Raw genomic sequence first — 13,909 nt, 5'->3', positions numbered from 1 at the left:
AACATTGTGCCAACTAAAAATGCCACTGCAGATTTCCACAGTGCCCTGTAGGGGACAGTGGTCCAGTTTAGGAATTGAAAAGTGGGCCCAGTTTAGGAAATAAAAAATGTGAGTATAAAAATTAAAGCCTTCAGGAGAGTTATATGAGTTTGTAACAGCTCAGCAATTAAGAGCAAAAGTAACTGGCTCATCTGGAAGAGATAGATCAACAGCGAAGGAGCACTTCCCGGGAGTTAGAACAGGAAGAGATGGTCCCACCAAGTGTGAGGTCACACTGAGACACCCTTGTATGGGTCACCTCTGAGTGACGTCATCTATACAGCACTTGTTCATTGGGCATTCTACATGTGCCAGGTGCTGGGATACGGTCTCTACTCTCAGGTTGGCTCCTAGTCTACAGGGGCAGAGCACCCTGTCATTATACCATCTGTTGGGTCACAAAGGAGAGCCAGGCTTGGCCTGAGCCTGCCTGGAGAGGAAGCTTTTAGGAGGAAATAACAGGCAAGATAGGTTTTGGACGGGGTATGGGAGTTAGCAGCTAAACTGGGAGGATTTCTCCTGGGAAGGCATGAAAAAAAAAGAGACCCCAGTCTCCATGTGGCAGTTCTAAACAGGTCCTTGTTAGAGAGCCAGCCAGTGGGGAATGTGGTGGAAAGGGAGGCTGGCATACAAGGCCGGGATGAAACCAGGGTGGCCTGGTCAGTGCCCCAGTGCGTAGACCTTGGGGTAGGTTTTCTGTGGGTTCACTGGGCACCTTGCCAACACCATCCTTTTAAAAGCATTTATGTTATATTTGATGTCAAATCATTCACATGTCTATGTCTCTCCAATACTTTGGATCTGAGCTGAGTCTAGATCTTTCCATTCTCAGCACTGTGCTTAGCACATGGGAGGCCCTCTGTAAACATTTGCTGATGAGTGAGTGAGTAAGTGAATCCATGAATTACCTCATGTTGGTGAGACTCCTGCTTCTCCCTGTAGGACTGGGAAGAAAGTGAAAAGGGTATCAGGTCCTCTGGCCCTCTCCGCAGCATGTAGCTTTGTACCTTGGGATGCTCCTTGTTCCCGTCCTCTTGTACCATTACAGAGCCCTAAGAGAACCAGATCCCTCCATGCAGAGAAACAGGAGCCCATAGACAGTCAAACAGGGCTGATCCTATTTCATGTTTAAATTGATCACATTGCAATTGCTCCACATAACTTGTTATGCATCAAAATGCAAGGGGATTAGGCAAATCCATAGAGATAGAAAGCAGATCAGTGGTTGCCAGGGTCTGGGTGGGGTGGGGGGGACGTGACCACTAATGGGTAGAGTTTCCTTTTGGGGTGATGAAAATGCTCTGCCACTAGACAGTAGTGACGGTTGTGTAACACTGTAAATGTACTAAAGGCTTCTGCATTGTAGACTTGCAAATGGTGACTTTGATGTTATGTGAATTTTACCTGAATTTTTAAAAAGTTCAGTGGACACAGAGAAAAATGTGTCTACAGAATGGGTAAAAATTGCACAGCAGGGATTCGCAACCGGGAGAATCATCATTTGCAGTCTGCTCAGGGTCTTCTCTTTTTCCGTAATTAACAGGCTCTTTTTTTTTTTTTGTCTTTTTTTTTGTGACCGGTAAGGGGATCGCAACCCACCAGCCATCTCTATATAGGATCCAAACCCGCGGCGGGAGCGCCGCTGCGCACCGAAGCGCCACACTCTCCCGAGTGCGCCACGGGGCCGGCCCTTAACAGGCTCTTTTTAAATCCCTGCTCAGAAGTGCACCAAGGACTCTTCATCAAGCAGCTGTGACCAACACAGAACCTCCAGCCGAGCTGTTCGGCTGCTCAGGGTCTGGAAAAGCATCCTTGTGGGATCTCTCCAGTGTGGGCTGCTGAGGAACTTTTTCAGAAGGTGCCAGCCCTTGGGCCGGCCCGTGGCTCACTCGGGAGAGTGCGGTGCTGATAACACCAAGGCCCCGGGTTCGGATCCCACATAGGGATGGCCGGTTCGCTCATTGGCTGAGCGTGGTGCTGACAACACCAAGTCAAGGGTTAAGATCCCCTTACCGGTCATCTTTAAAAAGAAAAAAAGAAGGTGCCAGCCCAGACTTTTTTCCACCAGCTCCACCTCGTTCCGCCTCTGGCCCCTGGCTTCTAAGCCAGCAGGTGGGAGCATCCATGCCACGGACTGTCTCTCCAGTAGGTATTGGCTTCTGCACTCTCGTGTCAAGGTGGAGCAGAAGAGGTTGTTTTGTTCAGTCACTTGGCTTGTGGCTGACTATATTCCATGACTTGGTGGCTTTCAAGTGTGGTGTAGGCTGGCTGTTGGCCGTGTGTCTGCCCCCCTCTTGTCCAGCAATGGCAAACTGCCCTGGTAATGGCAATAAAGAGGCCCCACTGGAGTCACAGTTACAGGCACAAAGGTTCATCATTGTCATTATAATATGTAAATTGTAAAAGATGTCATGTTCTGCTTAGGGACTCCACCGTCAAAGACAGAAAGAGCTTGGACTAACACAGATCCAAGTGTAGCACAGGTCAAATACATGCTCCCAGGGTGGGTCCTCACCCCTTATGCTTTCTTGGAGTGTTGGTGGCACACCCAGCAATGTGAGAACTAGAGCAACAAAATTGGATTACTGAGGAAGCACTGTTTCTGCTCAGCTTGAAGTTGGTTAGAGGTTTTCAAAGACTTCTCAGGGATTTTCATGCTAAATCTGCTTATTCACATCAACTCTGGTTGGGAAGCTGCTGTGGATTGGATGTCCCCCTAAATTGATTGAGGCTTGGTCCCCACAGTGACAGTGTTAAGAAGGTGGGAAACCCTATTGTGGTAGTTGGAACGTGGGGCCTTGAAGAAGTGATTGGGTTGTGAGGACTGTACCCTCATGAATGGGTTGATCCATTCTTGGAATAATGGGAGTGGTTCTGGTAGGTTTAAAAGGACAGTGAATGAGATTATTCTCTCTCTGCTCTGCCGTCCTCACCATGTGACACCCTGTGTTGCAGTGAAGAGTCACTACCCATCAACAAGGCTCTCACCAGATATGTTCCCTGGACTTCCCAGCCTCTGAAACTGTAAGCAATAATTGTTGTTTCCTTACCAATGACCCAGTTTCGGGTAGTTCTGTTATAAGCAACAGAAATGGCTTAAAACAGAAGCTTTGCTGTCTTCCCCTGACTAGACACGGTTCTAAAGACACGGTTATCGATTCACCCCAGGGGGCTGTCAGGAATCACACAGAACTGCAAGGTTGCCTTTCTTCAGGGGAGCAACACCTGCAGTGAATAAGAGAAAACTGTGTTATCTTTTCTGTTATTTCTCCTGAATCCCCCTTTAGAAGGAGGAAATTATCCTTTTGCCAAGATAAGAACAGAGACCTTCAAAGAGGAAAACAATGTCAATTTTGTAGTTTTATGCCTTGGATTCATTTTCTTTACATGGTATTACAAAGGTGTCATATCTGTTCTCTAGGTTGACAACATATGTGTTAAATTTGGGGTGTCTATGTACTTCTATCAATGAGGAGGAGTATCTGGGGAGCATTAGTAGCTGGGGACTGTTGGTTGAGATTTACACACCCTTTTCAACTTCTTTCTTATGAACACAGCAATAGAATTAAAACTTGGGGAAAAATAATAACCAACCAGATAATGAACATGATTATATTACTAATGCATATGCTAATATTTATTCAGCATTATGTACCGAGAAATAAGCAAAATATGTGTGGCACCTAATTTAATCTCCATGACAGCCTTCTGCAGTCATTTTACTGAAGTCTTGAGGGGTCTGTAGGCTGCCTTGAGCCACACAGCTGGCAATTCATGAAGCACCTTGTTCCTGAGCCAGTGCTTAGTAATGACACTCTACAAGAGGGCATCTAGATGCACACATTTTCCATTTTCCAGTGTAATTTTGGCTCCACTTGAGGATGTAGGATGGGTTACACTTTCTCCAATGTCCTTCATTTCCTGGACGTAACGATCAGGGCCAGCATCCGAAGGTGCCTCAGGACAGTGTTGAGTTCCTGGTTTCCTCACTGGCAGCTCCTAGTGTCACTCCTAGAGAGTCAACTCTCTCCTGCTGTGGGTTAGTCACTTCAGTCTGAACTAATGTGGGGGCTGGGGCAGGAAATGAGTGTGTGTGTGTGTGTGCCCTAGTGTCACTCCTAGAGAGTCAACTCTCTCCTGCTGTGGGTTAGTCACTTCAGTCTGAACCAATGTGGGGGCTGGGGCAGGAAATGAGTGTGTGTGTGTGTGTGCGCGTGTGTGTGTGTGTGCACGCACATGCACGTGTGTTGGGGGAAGACTATTATAGTGGTTGGGTTTTGAATATGCTAAGTTTGGAATATTGTTTAACTCTCAATGCCCCATGATGATGAGAGGTTCCACTCAGGCCGGAGGGAAGACACTATTCCCAGATCTATGTGAGCCTTGGGGATTGTTTCCTCTGATTCTTTTGGATGGTTCTTTTCCCCAACCTCACGTAGTCTCCTCCCATGCATGTGCTGATCAGTCCTCAACTGAAATACTCCAGGGCAGTCCAGCAGATCTGGAATCCTCTCTTTGAAGCTCTTTACTGTCCAGTGCTCTAAAAACTGGAGGCACCTCCCCAGCCTCCAAGCTCTCTCCCTTCAACCCAGAGAACTCTGGGCTCCATGTGGGTTCTGCCTCCCTCTGCCATGGACTGGATGGAGTCTTTCTCCATGTGGAAGCCAGAACAGTCATAGGCCTCACCTTTTATTCCCCATGTCTCAGTGGTGAACTTTGTTGCCTAGTGTCCAATGTCTTGAGAACAATTGTTTTATGGATTTTATTTTATTATTTTAATTGCTTCTGGTGGGAGGAGATATCCAGTTCCTGTCACTACCCTTGGGCCAGGAGCATAAGTCCCAATGGTCATATGTTTATGTAAAGTTTGAAAAGAGATGTATTGTAGCCATGATTGATGAAGATCACTGCCTTTTCACTCCAAACTGCACTCAAATCCACTTCCCTTTAATATCTGCTGCCATCAGAGTGGCTGGTGGCATTTCGAGATCTGGGAATATCCATTTTTAACTGCAATTTGGAAGTATGTTTTGGAATGTTTTATTTTACTACACAAGCTAAATAATGCATACTCTGGATTTGGAAAAATATAAAGGGTACATACTTTGGCTATTTTTAAATATTTAAGTGGTAAGAAAATTCACATGTAAAAAGTAATCAAGTCCAAAACAGAAGCAGTGGAATCAATATAAATTCCTCCATCATCTGCAACTTGTTTGTTATAAAACTTTGTTTCAGAAGAGAATTCATGAAAAGGAAAAGACAAACTTAAAATGGAAGCACTGACTGGACTCATACTGTCTGATAATCCAGTGAACGAAGAGGAGTGAGTCATGAGGACACCCTGGGGAAAGGCTCAGATTTCTCTCTGAGCTGACACCAGACCATGTAATCTGTGGTGTGCTCCAACAGAGAGGACATAGAGGACAGAAAGCTGTCAGTTTCCAGTAATGATAGTGTCTAATAACAAGAAAAATTTAAAAGAAGATTTAAAGTAAAAACACACAGGCAAAATTGTAATGATATATTTAAGCCAGTATGTCCAGAATATTATTTCAACATGTAATCAGTATTTTTAAAATTATAAAAGATATTTTACATTCTTATTTTCTTACAAAGTCTTTGATATCCAATGGGTATTTCACCTTCAGAGCACAGCTTACTTCAGATGAGCCATATTTCCAGTGCTCATGCCACAGGTGGCCAGTGTCTGCCTTAGGGGAAAGCGTGGATGTAGACTTTCTCCTGGTGTGTATGTGCACACGTGCATGTATGTATACAAATGTAGAAAATGCAAGTTTATTTTTTAAGGTGTCTATTACATTCTTATAAATGGGGGAAATGGATACCTACAAGCAGATATAAACAGGTAGAATCTAGAAATGAAATTAAACCAGCCCCTGTTGCAGCAGAGAGTGCCAGGAGGATAACCTGTGCTGGGCCTGGATTCCTTACAACCAGGGCCTGGGTGCTGCACGCACAGCTGTGCCAGCTGTGGAGGACTCACCTGTGCCCTTTTCTGGACATGGGCTAGTAGCACATTAGGAAGAATTTAAAGAAACTAAGTATGACCTGCCCTCAGTGCTGTGGGGCTGTCTCTCTCTGTGGGTCTGTGATAAAACATCCCTTTAGTCCAAAAAACATTTATATTCATATTACATTAAATAACTAATTTCTTTTCATTGCAAATTCTCTGGTATACAGAAATTTGACAGTTTGGTGAATGGCTGGACACATTAGAGATGTTTGTAAAGACTTTATTCCCAGTTTTCAATGAGATGTGCCTGCCTGGTAAGTCATTCCCAACTTGTTGAGTTATTTCTCCCTTTCTTTGATTTTTTAATAAACTGAATTTAACTTCTCTCCTAAAGTCCATAAAGTGATTAGCTACAGTTGGCTGGTTGTACTGTAATGCAAAGAGTTCACACATACGATGGCTCAACAAAGTGGGTGTTTATTTCTCACTCATGAGAAGTACAAACAAAGGGTTTCGGGATAGAGGTGGGAAAATCTCTGCTCTCTCCAATTAATTCTTTTTGTCTTAATCACAGTAACTTTTCCCCACCTTTGGCTCCCCAGGCCACCCAGGCAGTCATCTGCACTTCAGTCCCACAGGGAAGAGAAATCAGAGGATTGCATAGACATTTTTTATTGCCAGGCCTGGAAGTAATGTTCACTGCTTGTGTCCATGTTCCCCTGGACAAAGCTCAGTTACATGGTCCTACACACAATAATGGGAGGCAGAAAAACGTGGGCTAATTGTGTGTCACAGAGAAAAGAGAATGGCTTTTGGAGAATACACTGCCAGTCTCTGCCATATAATATTTCTGGCGTGTGTGAGTTCTCTGATGTGTGCTAAGGTGTGATTTCTGGCGAAAGGTTTTCCCACATTTATTACATTCATAGGGTTTTTCCCCAGTGTGAGTTCTCTGATGTGTGCTGAGGTGTGCCTTCATACAAAATGTTTTTCCACATTCATTACATTCATAGGGTTTTTCCCCAGTGTGAGTTCTCTGATGTGCACTGAGCTGTGCCTTTAGAAAAAACTTTTTTCCACATTCATTACATTCATATGGTTTCTCACCTGTGTGAGTTCTCTGATGCCTGCTGAGGTTTGACTGATAGCGAAAGGCTTTTCTACATTCATTACATTCAAAGGGTTTCTCACCTGTGTGAGTTCTCTGATGTATAGTGAGGTTTGACTTCTGGTAGAAGGTTTTCCTACATTCTCTACATTCATAGGGTTTGTCGCCTGTGTGAGTACCCTGATGCACCCTGAGTTTTGACTTCCGGCGAAAGGTTTTTCCACATTCATTACACTCATAGGGTTTCTCACCTGTGTGAATTCTGTAATGTATAACAAGAGCTGACTTTTGGCAGAAGGCCTTACCACATTCATTACATTCATAGGGTTTCTGACCTGTGTGTGTACCTTGATGCATCCTGAGTTTTGACTTTGAGCGAAAGGTTTTCCCACATTCATTACATGCATATGGTTTCTCACCTGTGTGAGTTCTCTGATGTATAGTGAGGTCTGACTTTTTATAGAAGGTTTTCCTACATTCATAACATTCATAGGGTTTCTCACCTGTGTGTGTTCTGTGATGTATAGTAAGGACTGACTTTTTGCAGAAGGTTTTTCCACATTCGTAACATTCATAGCATTTCCCCCCTGTGTGAATTCTCTGATGCACAGTAAGGACTGACTTCTGACAGAAAGACTTCTCACATTCATTACATGCATAGGCCTTCTCTCGTGTATGTGTTCTCTGATGTACTGTAAGGACTGAATTCTTTAAGATGTTCTCACATTCAATACCCTCATAGGATTCTTCTCCTGTATGTGTTTGCTGATGTTTAATGAAGTTAGAGTTTTTAAAGAAAGTTTTCCTCCCTACCTGAGTTATTATCTCTTGGGCAGTGACGTTCTCACATTCAATACCCTCATAGGATTCTTCTCCTGTATGTGTTTGCTGATGTTTAATGAGGTTAGAGTTTTTAAAGAAAGTTTTCCTCCCTACCTGAGTTATTATCTCTTGGGCAGTGAGAGCTGACTTGTCACAGCCTTTCCCATGTTCACTGTATTTACAAGAAGCCTCTCCCATATGAGCCCTCTTTTCCATTAGCAATATTGCCTCCCTGTTGGAGGCTTTCCCATGTCCATCATATTCAAAAGGCTGCTGCCCAGTTAGAATCTTGTGATGCTGACTAAAGTAGTCAGGACACCTGAGGGATTTCCCAGATATATTATGGGCATCAGGTTTCTCTCCAGCCTGCATCTCGTCAGGCTCACTAGAGAGAAGTGTGTTCTGACACACATAAAACTTGTCAGACCTCATTCCACTATTTATAACCAGACTTGAAATATGGTTTGAACTCAAATTAAATGTTTTTCCTAATTCAACTCTCTCCTCAGTTGATGTGTTGCTGTTGGTGATTACAACTTGCCACATATGCCTATGGTGACTTTCCTGGCTCCTCTCAAACAGGTCATCTATTTTCTGGACATCTGAAATGAGAAAAAAGGATAACCACATCAGGAACCCCACATAAGCACTGCTCATGGAATGTTCATGTAAAGGTAAAGAAGCATCTTCCTATCCTAGTGGCATAAGATTTTATGGAAACCAGCAAGGGGTATTGGTTTTATATGTTTTAAATTACATTAATAGTTTTTCTAATGTTAAATCATGTTTTTCTTCATTTCTTTAACTTTTATCTTTTTTAACTCATAAAGAAATATGTGGTAAAAATATTCATCTTACTGCCTAGATGTAGTTTTCAAGTAAGTGCTTATCATCTGCCATTTGTATTCCCTATTCTTCTTCTCTACCTAATTCTTCCAATAACAGGGGTGTGTCGAGCTGGTATTTTTCTCATTACTCTTGTTTGAAGGTGTCAGTGTTCTCCTGGACCCACTACCTGCGGGTGCAGGAGAGGACAATCTGTCTGTCACCTGACAGGTTTATGGCTTAGAGAAAGAATTGTTTACCTATTTGTTTATTTTTCGCTTTTTCCTGGGGAGTGGCCACAGGTCTCTGGGAGCGTTTCAATCCACAATCTTTTCTTCTTCATGCTAGACCAAGACAGGTTCCTGCAAATTTCTAACTTAACCTGACTTCCTCTGCTTCTCAGAAAGCTCCAGTCTACCACCCCGAGCACCATGCTCGTCTGAGGGATTTGGTTTTGCAACCACAGCTGAGTCCTCATCTTTGACAAGTGTATTTCTGACTCATTCTGAGATCAACAACCCTGGCATTCTCCCCCAATTCCTGGTACAAACACCCCTGCTAGATAACTCACTGCTTATGAGGGCTTTGTTTTGGTGTGTTGGAGTTTCAGCTGTCTCCTCCTTTCATAGAAAATGGAGCCTCCTGTGCATTTCTCATTCTCGTTGTTGTTTTAGACTGATGTCCACAAAGAGAAGGGGAAAAGACTAACTTCAGACTCCACTCCCAGACAGAAATCTGAGCCCTTCAATATGAAGCCCTTTGTTCACTTGGCTTTGGAACCCAGGATCTCCTGTTTCTCCTCCCAAGCGCAGGACCATGCCTGTCTACACTCCTATGTTGGGATGCTGTGGTACACAAGGCTCATGCCTAGACTTCTTTTCTCATTTCCTAATCAACTACCAAGGTGATCTCTGTAAGTATCACTATCAGCTTTAAGCTACCAATTTCCAAAAGTAATGTCAACTCTCGAATCTAGATTTAAAAAAAAACCTATGTCAAAACTGGAAAAGAATTAACTCAAACTGAAGCTATACCAAAATAACACTTAAAAATAATCCCACTAAAGCTGCCTTTTGTGACCATTCTTCCTAAAATATCACATTCCATTTTTCTCTCACTCTGGTAAAATGTTCCTCATGGTTCTCATCCAGCTACTAAACATACGTGATTTTCTTTGTTCTTTCTCATCGGTATGTAAACTCTATGAAAGATGGACATCATTCTGATCACTGCTGTTGTATGTATAAAATTGTCAGCACTTAAAACCTGCTGAATTAAGAGGTTCTGAAAGAAGAATTAAATGTATAAATACATGTCTAAAAAACCAGTTCATTAAAATAGAGAACAGAGGGCAACTGAGAATATTGAGAAAGTGAATAGTAGAGAAATATGTCTATAAAAAGAGGAAGACAGGGATTCAATTTTGAGTAAATATAAGAAAATATTCAGCGAAATAAAAGGAGGGACATGTGTGCGAGAGCCCTCCTTGCAGACTGTGTAATGCACTTGGCTGATGAATGCAGACCAGCTGTCCTCAGGTCTAGGAAATGGGGGAGGAAATCAGTGTAACTGAACATGGCCCACATCTGCGGGGCTCCACTCTTCCCAGCCTCCCTGCCCACTATGCAATTACTGACCTGGGAGGCTCTGGTTTGGGGATTCTTCTACTGTCCATGGCTCTGCTCCCTGCTCCAGCTTGAAGATCACCTCAGGTTTGGTGAAGCAGTGCCCTGTTAATGAGAGATAATGTAGGATTTTGCCAAACTGCTAAGTCACGTCCTTTAAAGAACAAGAACTTGGCCTCAGGAATGAAGGGGCTAATTTTCACCTTTTGTTAGAGAGGGGTGACACATTCCTTGTGGACTGGAATCTTACACCTACACAGCATTAAACCTTAGATGTGGTCATATATTTACTAACAAAGTAGAAAGCACTTGCTCCTGGGAGTTACTGTGATTTTTTTGCTCACCCAATGACACCAGGTTGCTGTAGGTCTCCAGCATCACATCCCTGTACAGGATCCTCTGAGTATCGTCCAGGTCCTGCCACTCCTCCCAGGTAAAGTCCACCACCAAGTCTTCAAATGACACCAACCCCTGTAACAGCACATTTCTCCTCAACTCAAGTCACCAGCCCTGGGTCACAAGAACAGGAATCTGGGAGTTCACTCTTCTGTGTGTGCGTGTGTCTTATGGATCTTACACAGATGTAGCTTCTTGTACTCTATAAGGAGGGAGAAAGAAACATCACAGTAGAAATATCCTGCCACTGTAATGATTTATTAATTCCTTACACTACTATTACAAATCTTACATTATAGATCTAGGACCATACTTGTTTCTAGGGATAGACATATGAATATTTTGTGAAATATTTTTTGTGAAAGTATCAATTTAGACCATGAAGCCCAGTGTTCCCTAATCAGGGTAGACACAAAGAAAAGTACACAAATCACAGTCAAACTGCTGAAATTTAAAGTTAAAGACTCTTGAAAGCAGACAGAGAAAAACAGCAAATGGGTGGTGGTGTTCAACCACATAGAAATGATGGCTGACTTCTCATCAAAAACAAGGGAAGGACATCTTTAAAGTGCTGGTATAAAATATTCTTCTTCTCTCAATTCTATATCCAGTGAAACTATCCTTGTGAAGTTGAAATAAACACATTTTCAAATAAACAAAAAACGAGATAATTGATTAGCAGTAAGTCTACACTTTTTATAAAAATGCTAAGAGAAATTCTCCAGACTGAAAGAAAATGACAGCAGATTGTGATTGTAACTTAGATCTACAGGAAAGAATGGGTCTCCAGAAATGATAAATGTGTAGGTAAAATTTAAAAACTACAGTTGACCCTCAAACAACACAGGGGTTAGGGACACAGACCTGCTGTGCAGTTGAAAATCCACCTATAACTTTTCCCCATGATCAGGCAGCTGAACTAGTGAGTATGTAGGCAGGTTCTGCATGCACAGGTTCCATATCCGTGGATTCAAACAACCACAGATCAAAGAAGAATCTGAGTGCAAGTGGACTTGTGCAGTTCAGACCTGTGTTGTTCAAGGGTTTGCTGTGTGTGTATATATATCATATTAAGTATTAATATTCTCTTAATTTCTCTAAAATAGATATTCTTATTTAAGCAAAAATTATAGCAGCATATGTAGGATTAACAGTATATATGGATGAAATATGTAAATATATACATATCTGAGGGGTCTTCAAAGAATTCATAGGATTCATATTACCTTTTAATTCCGTTTTTCCATGAACTTTTTGAAGTGTAGGATATTAAAATATAACTACAGTATTGAAAGATTCCTATATTTTGTGTGAAGCAGTACAAAACCAGTTTTAAGTATATTGTTATAAATTAAGGATCCATATTGTAATGGGATATTTCCATATTATAATATGCAGCCTTAATGTATCACAATAAATTTAAATACAATATTAAAAATTAATGCAAAAAGGTATAGCTAAAAGGCCAACAGATTAGGCAATCAACAGATTAGGCAATCATATCAGCACAATAGTGGACTAGGAAGCTCCAGGTCCTTGTACCCCCATGAAGATAAGAGTTAACAGCAACACATGGACCAATAAATACCTTTGTAAGAAGTCTAGAAACATGTTAAGAAGTTGCAGGACAAAAAAAAATGACTAACAAAGAAAAAACGGCACCAAAAATGGTACCAAAAGTCATGTTTTGCTTGCCCACTCCCCTCCCCATATCTGGGGTAGCAAAGTACAATTTGGAGGACAACCTCCCAATTTCTGGTTCCTCCCTCAGGATGTAAAAACAAAGTGAAACAATTATTCAATATCTGCCTTTTCCACGGGCTGGAAGGACTGGTTTCTGTCTTGCCTGCCTCAGCATGCTGATGGGAAGAGAGCTTTAGTTGGGATACCAGCTTGGAGGCCACTGAAAAGAGAGGCAAGTGCTGCAGCGAGACACATCTCTAGAAAAGGTTTGTGAGGCCTCATAATCTATAGCCTGAGAGAGGAGGCTGTTTTTCCAAAAGCCCAAATATCAACAAAAGATCATAAGGCATACACAGAAATAGGAAAACAAGGCCCAGAAAAGAAACAAAATAAATCTCCAGATTTAAACTAAATGTCTCTAAAGAAATGCATATTTCTGTCTTAAAAATACTTAGCTTATGAACAACAAAAATAGACAACTAGACAAAATAAGGAAAATGACTGCACAAAGTGAGAATATCAACAAAGAGACAAAGTATAATAAAAGTAAAGTAAAATAAAAAGATTGAGCTAGAAATGCAGTAACTTAACTGAAATATACACTAGAGGGGTTAACACTTGACTTGATCAGGCAGAAAAAAGACGCAGCATACATGAAGAGGGGTCATTTGAAGTTATATAGTAAGAGAAATGTTAAAAAAATAAATGAAGAAAACTGAAGAGAGTATAAAGAACTTATGAAACACTGTCAAGTGGACAAATAGATGCATTATAGTAGTTCCAGAGAGAGGAAAATGAGCAGAGAGCATCTTTGAAAAAATAAGGGCTTAAACTTTCCAATATCTTAAGAAATAAATGGATACACAAATTCAAGAAGCCCAACAAACTCCAACTAGGATGAATACAAAGATGCCCACCTAAAACTAATCAAACTGTCAAAAGTTAAAGGTTAAACTTTCCAATATCTTAAGAAATAAATGGATACACAAATTCAAGAAGCCCAACAAACTCTAACTAGGATGAATACAAAGATGCCCACCTAAAACTAATCAAACTGTCAAAAGTTAAAGACAAAGACAGAATCTTGAAAGCAGCAAGAGAAAAATGACTCCTCATATACAAGGGAGCTTCTAAACAATTATAAACAATCTCAGCAGAAACCTTGTAGGCCAGAAGGCAGTGAGATAATATATTGAAAGTACTTAACGACAACAAAAAAAACCTCAACCAAGAATACTGTATCAGCAAAAATGTCCTTCAAAAATGAGACAAATTGGGGCTGGCCTGGTGGCGCACTGCTACAGTGCGCCGCTTGGGAGCGAGGCGGCGCTCACGCCGAGGGTTCGGATCCCACATACGGACCGGCTCCCGCTCACTGGCTGAGCGAGGCGCGGGGGGCACGCCGGGGGTTGCAATCCCCGTGCCGGTCCCCGG

The 13,909-nt window shown here is 42.1% G+C and overlaps 1 protein-coding gene across 1 annotated transcript in view; it reads right to left on the bottom strand.

The window, feature by feature from the left end:
• Positions 1-5,642: 5,642 nt before the first annotated feature.
• The window catches only part of LOC103608596 (zinc finger protein 717-like), a 36,050-nt gene continuing 27,783 nt past the window's right edge, over positions 5,643-13,909 (bottom strand). Inside the window, exons 3-6 of the mRNA XM_008593016.1 lie at positions 10,741-10,867; positions 10,409-10,501; positions 7,938-8,548; positions 5,643-5,753 (exon numbers count right to left, since the gene is read on the bottom strand). Coding sequence (XP_008591238.1) covers positions 5,643-5,753; positions 7,938-8,548; positions 10,409-10,501; positions 10,741-10,867 — 942 coding nt within the window. The remainder of the gene's footprint in view (positions 5,754-7,937; positions 8,549-10,408; positions 10,502-10,740; positions 10,868-13,909) is intronic.

This window comes from Galeopterus variegatus, unplaced genomic scaffold (genome assembly GCF_000696425.1).
Source record: "Galeopterus variegatus unplaced genomic scaffold, G_variegatus-3.0.2 Scaffold8616, whole genome shotgun sequence".
NCBI classification, from domain to species: Eukaryota; Metazoa; Chordata; class Mammalia; order Dermoptera; family Cynocephalidae; genus Galeopterus; species Galeopterus variegatus.
Note: the sequence above shows the minus strand (reverse complement) of the source record. Positions and strands in the feature narration are given on the sequence as shown.